The 8,142-nt window shown below is 49.4% G+C and overlaps 1 protein-coding gene across 1 annotated transcript in view; it reads left to right on the forward strand.

Moving 5' to 3' along the window:
• Window positions 1-8,142, forward strand: part of LOC117528785 (serine/threonine-protein kinase SMG1-like) — a 163,229-nt gene that overhangs the window by 17,088 nt on the left and 137,999 nt on the right. Inside the window, exon 2 of the mRNA XM_034191410.1 lies at window positions 6,942-7,081. Within this exon, the coding sequence (XP_034047301.1) occupies window positions 6,942-7,081 (140 nt within the window). The remainder of the gene's footprint in view (window positions 1-6,941; window positions 7,082-8,142) is intronic.

Consider the following 8,142-nt stretch of genomic DNA (forward strand, 5'->3'; position numbering starts at 1 on the left):
TCAAGGCCTTGCCACAAGTAGAGCCCAACTGATATGGATTTTTTGAGGCCGATGCCGATAACGATATTTGGATGGAAAAAAATGCAGTTAATTGATAAATCAGCTGATTTGAATAAAATGTTCTTTTTTGGACCCTTAACAAAAAAGGTATGAGCTAAAAGCTGAAGCTTTGTCCTCATATTGATTAACTTTATAACAGAGAATTTTCAAGTTCAAAAATGCAATTGGAGCAGTTAGGGGGCTATTCAAACATGCCAACTAGTAAGATATCACTCCTGAAAACGATCTTTGCCATATCACATGAGGTAAATCTGCCCTACGATTGGATTTTGGAAAACAATGTGACAGAGAACCAATTCCGATTGGACTCACATTGCGCACGTCATCACACATCTTCTATGAGGAGTACCAAGATGGCCGACGGTGGCTCGAAAGTCCGCGGAGTTAACTTTGATTTCAGATCTCATAAATCATATTGCAGCTCTGGAAATCCGCTTTGACCATCAGTAAAGACCACATCCTACATTCAGATGTATTGAGAGCCACTTTGTTCTCAGAACTGTGGAATCTTTCAGGAGTCTGCTAATCTGGATATTCATTTGGCTTCCCCAAACACAGCTGCACTTCAAGGCCGCTGCGATAAAAAACCTCCTCAAGAAGATCAACACTTAAGGCTCGCTCCCTGGTCATCCCCCTCCCCTCAGCTTCTCCAGCTCTGACGTTGACTGTGGACAGTGGACTGCTCAGAGCTGAGCCCCTCCCCCTTCCAGGATAGTCGGACAAGGCCGTTGATGGCGCCTAATAGGCTGCCTCCAGTGTGTTGTGATAAACTGGACTTTCAAATCTCGGTTGTCGTCCTGCGTCTTTGTTTGTCTGTGTGATTATTGTTTTTCTGTGCTGATGGTTTGTTTTTTTTTCCCCTCATTGCTGCTGTGTAACGCAGCGGCTATGAGGGTTTTTTTCCTCTTCCTTACCTCGTGTGTGTGCTTTTTATGTGTTTATGTACCGGGCCGGCTTATGTTGTGTGTTGTGTGTGTCATTTGTTATGGGTCGGTCTTGGTTTGCTCAGCCCTGCTGTTGACTAAGGCAGGGATGTACATCTGGAGCTGGTCCCCGGGCACCTAATGGCGACGTCTGCTCCTAACTGGCAATTAGGATGGGTTACATGCAGTAGACACATCTCATTGTGCAGGGAACATGTTCCTTTGTGCATATGACGATAAAATTCTTTTGAATCCTTTTGAATGATCTCATATCATTAAAAAACGGCGTCGGCCCCAGAGGGTTAATGGCGAATGGCAGTAATTCCCAGAACCCAGACCAGTGAATCTAAATGTTTGAACCTCTTAGCAGTAAACGAAAGTTTTTCATGCTAGAAATAAGGTCTACACAACGTGGGCTTAATAAAAAGCGTGACTGACACAATGAAGCACATTTGACACATTACTACATAAACTGAGTTAATCAAACTGAGTTGAACTGAAATGGGAGAAATGTGGGGTGAATGCAATCACAAAGTTATTACAAACATCCTTATAACTTACTTGTATGCTTTTGTCAGCCGATCAGTGCAGTGTGATGGCAAACTACGGGGGCTGGTGATGAACACATTTAAGCAGGGGTGTAAGCAGCTCTCAGTTGAATGGAGTCAGAGCTCCATCTACTGGACAAACGGTGCAAGGACATTTTACATTGCCAACACAAACATTATTTCAGTAACTGTTCTGAGAAATTATCGGCGTTCTATCGGCAACATTTCAACCGATAGTGAGTACTTTGAAAAGGGCTTATATCGGCTGATAATATTGGCCGGCCGATATATCGGCTCTAGCCACAAGGGTAGAGCAGCTGTCTGCAGAATTGGCTGAGATAAAGTCATTGTTTCAAGCCCGGCAGCTGGAAGCTCCCTTGCCTGAGACGGGGGCTTCTCCACCTATGCCTGAGTTGGCAGTGGAGGAGGATGTATTGTCTCTCGTCCCCTCGGCCTCTCATTTTGGGGTGGAAGCAGAGACTCGGTTGTCTCTGGCTTCTGAAACGGGTTCGTTTGGCTCATCTCAAAGTGTAGTCAGTGAGTCGAGCGATGCCGCTGTGCAGGATGTTATGGGTAGGGCCTTAAATCTCCTGTGGTTGGATATTCCAGTGGCAGAGGAGGCTGCCCCTGGGAGCGCTTTTTTTCAGACGTGGTCATGCGCCCACTTCCTTTTCTGTTCCCCCATCGGTGGACTATTTGAGGGAATTGCACGCGTGTTGGCCGGACCCTTGAGACTTATCGCGTCTCTTGGCGGACGGTCGAGCGTTGGCCTCTACGAATGAGTCTGCCAGGGCTGGTTTAGACCGCATGCCAGCGATTGACCCGGTGGTAGCCTCGGTTATTGTGTCTCCTGAGGAGGCTCTACGCAGCGAGGCTCGGTGTCCACAGACTCAGTGCCGTTTGACTGACAACCTCCTTTGCAAGGCTTATAATGCAGGAGCGCGTGCTGGCCGGTTAGGTAATTCTCTGGCGCACCTCCTGCTTGCAGTTTCTGCATTTCTGCAGGATACTGGTGCTGCGGCAATTGTGGTATGATTTAATGATACTGCGTTGCAGGCTTTTGCCCTAATGTCAAGGGAGCTTGGTCGAGTTATGTCTTTCCTTGTTCAGGCTCGTCGGCAGGTTTGTCTACCCTGACTGAGGCATGTCGGAGGACCCTCCGTGGTGTTCCCGTGAAGCCAGGTGAGCTGTTTGGCCCGGCTGTCCTGGAGGCACTGGAGCAGACCATCCAGGCACAGCAGACTAGGCAGCATCTCTCTGGCCTCAACAGAACTGTGCCCCCACAGCGTTCGAGGTGTTCGTCTGTTGGCCATGAGGTGCAGCCACCCCCGCCTTGATACTGATCTGAGGGTTATCAGCGGGGCTCTCAGCGGAGGCCGGGTGGTGGTTTTCGTGAGCCGGTCCGCCACCAAACCAAGGAAGACCCGAGCTTTGGATGGTGGCCCCCAACCCTCCAGGGCTCCTAGGGGTCATGGGGAGGGAACGTGAGGCCACTGGGCTGGCAGTCGGATGGTTTACCCATGAGCAGCTCAACTACTGGGCTGCTCACACTGTGGTTCCGTGGGTGGTTGCTACTTTGACCCATGGCTACAGGTTGCAATTCCGGCGCCGGCCACACATCTCAGACTGGGTCAACGTGACTTTGATTGCCAACCCCGGTGAAAGCCAAAGCACTAGACCAGGAACTCTCCGCCCTTTTGGCCAAGGGTGTTATTGAGGAGGTGGATCCTCTGCAGCAACCCAGAGGCTACTATTCAACATATTACTCATACCGAAAAAGACTGGCGGGTTTCGTCCCATTCTAGACCTGCAGGGACTGAATCGTTATTTGAAGGTGCTGCCGTTTCACATGTTGACCATGGTGGAGGTCCTTCAGACTGTGGCAAGGGGAGAGTGGTTTACATCAATAGATCTGACCGATGCCTATTTTCATGTACCTATTGCGGCAGACCACCGCTGCTTTCTGAGGTTTGCCTATCAAGGTCGTCAGTGGCACTTTCGGGTACTCCCATTTGGCCTCTCCTTTTCTCCAAGGGTGTTTACTCAATGTGTAAAGGCAGCTTTCGCCCCGCTGTAAGCATGTGGAATACAGATTCTGCCTTCTCAACGATTGGCTTCTGTGCGCTCCATCTCGGGCATGTGCATCTTGGGATACGCATCGGCTGCTTGCTTACACATCCCAGTTGGGTCTCACGGTCAACCTGGAGAAGAGTTGCCTTACCCCTTGTCAGACCACTGTTTTTCTCAGGGTGGCCTTGGATTCAACTTCCATGGAGACTTGTCCATCCGTCCGCAGGATAGACGATATCCTCCAGTTGGTCAGTCGGTTCAAACTAGGCAGGCAGTGTCCATACATTGCCTTCCTGCAACTTCTCAGCAAAATGACATCAATTCACTCACATCGTGCTGTTGGGCTTGCTTTCGTTAATCCCTGTGCAGAGGTGGCTCAACAGCTTTCACAACACAGACATCGCAAGCTCACGGTGACATGGTTGTGCCTCCGGGCCCTGGCTCCCTGGAGGAACAGGGTTTATTTGTCCAGGGGCGTCCCGATGGGGCTAGTGGTTTACTGCAGAGAGGTTGTCACCATGGGTGCCAGTTCCACGGGATGGGGTGCGGTCTGGCAGCACAGAGCGGTTCGAGGGCGCTGGAGCCAAAGGGATTGCTTGAGACATATCAGTTTGCTGGAGCTGCGGGCAGTGCATCTAGCTCTGAGGCACTTTCTTCCCCACCTGGAGGGGAGACACGGTCGGACAACACCTCAGTTGTCTACTGCATCAACCATAATGGGGGCACCTTCTAAAAGTCTCCAGGGATCTGCTGGAATGGGCCTTTCCTTGTCTGTCCACTCTGCGGGCAGTGTCTACCGGGAGAGCAGGACCGAGCTGCGGACACACTCTCTCGTCAGGCTTCTGCTCCAGGGGAGTGGTGTCTTCATGCTGATGTGGTGAGCATGATCTGGGACCTCTATTGTCGCGCAGAGGTGGATCTGTTCGCGACGGAAGTGTCGACTCATTGCCCTTTGTGGTTTTCCCTTACAGAGGTGTTGGGCGCGTCGGGTTGGGGCGTGTTTGCTCATCCGTGGCCCAAGGTGCTCCTGTGCGCTTTTCTTCCTCTTCCGTTGATTTGGCCCACTCTACAGAGGGTTCTCAGGGAGGGCCACAGACTGTTGCTGGTGGCTCCCTCCTGGCCCGCGCATCTATGGTTCCCATTGCTACGGAGTTTATGTCGAGGCGACCCATGGTGTCTTCCACCCAGGAGGGATCTTCTCTCTCATTTGGGGGGACGAATATGGCAACCCGATCCTCAACGCCTGAACCTGTGGGTGTGGCCGCTGCATGCCAGGGGTCAAGACTGACTGGGCTCGCTCATCCTGTCAGGCGTACCATTTTGTCTGCCAGGGCACTTTCTACCCGGCAACAATATGACAACAGGTGGCGAATATTTTGTCTGGTGTTCTGCCCGCAGTGAGGGTCCAGTCACTTGTTCCGTTTCTACTATTCTGGATTTTCTCTAATCTGTCCTTGATGAGGGCTGCTCTCCCTCAACACTGAATGTATATGTAGCAGCTATTTCATGTTACCATACTGGAGCGGATGGTTGTTCATTTGGAAGCCATCATCTAGTTTCTCTTTTTCTGCGTGGTGCTTGTAGGTTGCATCCACCGGCTGCCCCACGTGCACCAGCCTGGGATCTGACCCTGGTTCTTGAAGCAGGTTTTTGCCCTCTGTTCGAGCCTTTGGCAGAGGCGGACCTCAAGTGGCTCTCGGGTAAGACTGCATTTTTGTTGGCCATCCACTCCGCTAAAAGAGTGGGTGAGTTACATGCTCTATCTGTCAGCCCCTCATGTCTCAGATGGGGTCCCGATTGGGCTGATATTACCCTGTGGCCGAACATGGCATTTTTGCCTAAGGTGTTGTCTTGTGCTCATAGTAACCAGCCATTGAGATTGGCGCGGTTTCGACCCCAGTTGTCTGTGGCCGGGGATGGGTCTGAGTTGTTGCCTCCAGTGAGAGCACTGGAGGCATATGTTGCAGCTACTGAGAGTCTGAGGCGCTCTGACCAGCTGTTTTTGTGTCATGGGGGTCCTAAGTTGGGCTGTCCTTTATCTAAACCACGTCTCTCTCATTGGATCGTTGATGTCATCTGCTATGTCTATCATGCAGGGAGCTGTTCCCGGCCGGCCGGTGTGATGGCTCACTCTACCAGAAGTGTCTCTGCTTCCTGGGCAGCGGTTCCGCTGGATGCCATCTGCGCTGCGGCTTCATGGGCTGCCCCGAGTACGTTCACTCGTTTCTACAATGTCAGTGTGGCTGACCCTCATCCTTTGGGTCGTGTGCTCCTGTCGGGGTCCTCCGGGTCTCCTCTATGAGGTGGGTGCTCAGGATTCCTCGTGACATTGTTGGTATTCGTCATTCAGTGCTTTCAGCACCACCCTCTGGCGGTCAGGAGGGATGAAATGGAACGAAGGTTATGTATGTAACCACAGTTCTATGAATCCCGGATGACCGCCAGAGATTCTCTGTCACTCGGAATCTCCGTGTTGCGTGAGAAGATTCTGTAGGAACAGAGCCTTGGATGACGTATGCTTATATACACTGTGATTGGTCCTCCGTGGTGTCACAGCTGTGACTATTTTGGTATTATTACTCGAACTGCGCATGTGCGAAGGGATCATTCAGGGCTTTCAGCACCGCCCTTTGGCGGTCATCCAGGATTCATATAACAGTGGTCACATACGTATTCTTCGTTTTCTTTAGATACCCAGAAGAGCCCCAATGAAGCCTGTGTGTGGGCTGTGTTCACCGCAGATAAACGGCAAACACATTAATGCTTAAAGGGGTGGAGCATGGGTGGCAGAAGAAGCCTGAACACACTCCTCTCTTAGAATCCGAGCCACTTAACCTCTGTGTGGGCGTTTATTACATCATACGTTTGTGGTTCTGCTAAGGGAAAGTGCTGTTTTAAAGCCAGTCAAGGTCCTGCACTTCCACATCAGCCTCAGTTCCAGTGCGCTCAGTCACTGCTTGCATGCTGTCTGTGTGGGGGACAGACCAGGCCAGACAGCACGTTGCGGCTGCAGGCCTACACTCCGTGCTAGACAGACTAAAAAACTAGACAAAGACTACCAGACTAACAAACTAGACGGAGTGCTCAAAAGTAACTTGAAAGAAAATCTCTACTTTTATCCTCAGTTCTTGTTTCCAGCCTGCCCCTTTCTAAAGCTGTCTGGATCACTGGAACATCCAGAATCCATTTCCACAGATTGATCTGGTTTGAGTTCATGCATGAATTCAACAATGTATAATTTTATAAAGACGGTGATTCGTGGACATGCACGTAGCTCTGAGCAAACATCTGTCCTGTGCTCTGCAGATGACACCAACCTTGTGTGTGTTTTGACTCATAGACGTGACAGTGTGTCGTCCAGCCAGGACAGAGTGAAGTCCAGAGAACTTGCCTCAGCAGTGTTCTGTGACGAGTTGCCCTCCAGCTGCCCGATCCAGCCTGATGATGTCTACACTGCTGCAGATGCACTCCATGAAGCAGGTGAGTCCTCTGCAGGGGCAGCATATGGTCTTTTCCCCGATTGGTTGTTCTGCTGGCCCACAGAGCTCCTTTCATCTGTTTCATCTGTTTGATCATAACCCCAGCGGGTCGCCAGGCTAGCAACAACCCCCGCCAGGCCAGAAATATATTAATAACACAAACCAATAATATGGTCAATTAAGCATTAATTAATTGAATAGTCCTTCCAGTGCAGCCCTTTGATTCTGGTTTTTATTTTTGTGTGCTCTGACAGTACACTAATCATCTCATTCCTTCTTACCCAAGGCCATCAAATATGGCCATCGTGTATTGCAAAGGCTTTGTGTCTGTCTGTCTGTGCTCAGCATAAGTCCAGTCCTGTTACTGCCAGTCTTCAAATTTACAGGGAACATTCTTGGGGCACAGACCTTGGACAAGTTCAAAGATGGCTAACCTGGCTAAAGCTCATAAACATAAATATTGTTCATGACTGATCGATTGATTGATAGAGGGACTTTATTGAACATGTACAAATTGTAAGTAAGACAGTGACATCTTATAATAATGTAAATAATATATACAATAATATATATGTGTGTGTATGCATGTACAATCCCTGGCAATAATTATGGAATCACCGGCCTTGGAGGATGTTCATTCAGTTGTTTAATTTTGTAGAAAAAAGCAGATCACAGACATGACACAAAACTAAAGTCATTTCAAATGGCAACTTCCTGGCTTTAAGAAACACTATAAGAAATCAGGAAAAATAATTGTGGCAGTCAGTAACGGTTACTTTTTTGGACCAAGCACAGGGAAAAAAAAATATGGACTCACTGAATTTTGAGGAATAAATTATGGAATCACCCTGTAAATTTTCATCCCCAAAACTAACACCTGCATCAAATCAGATCTGCTCATTAGTCTGCATCTAAAAAGGAGTGATCACACCTTGGAGAGCTTTTGCACCAAGTGGACTGACATGAATCATGGCTCCAACACGAGAGATGTCAATTGAAACAAAGGAGAGGATTATCAAACTCTTAAAAGAGGGTAAATCATCACGCAATGTTGCAAAAGAT

The sequence above is a fragment of the Thalassophryne amazonica genome, chromosome 16, assembly GCF_902500255.1.
Source record: "Thalassophryne amazonica chromosome 16, fThaAma1.1, whole genome shotgun sequence".
NCBI classification, from domain to species: Eukaryota; Metazoa; Chordata; class Actinopteri; order Batrachoidiformes; family Batrachoididae; genus Thalassophryne; species Thalassophryne amazonica.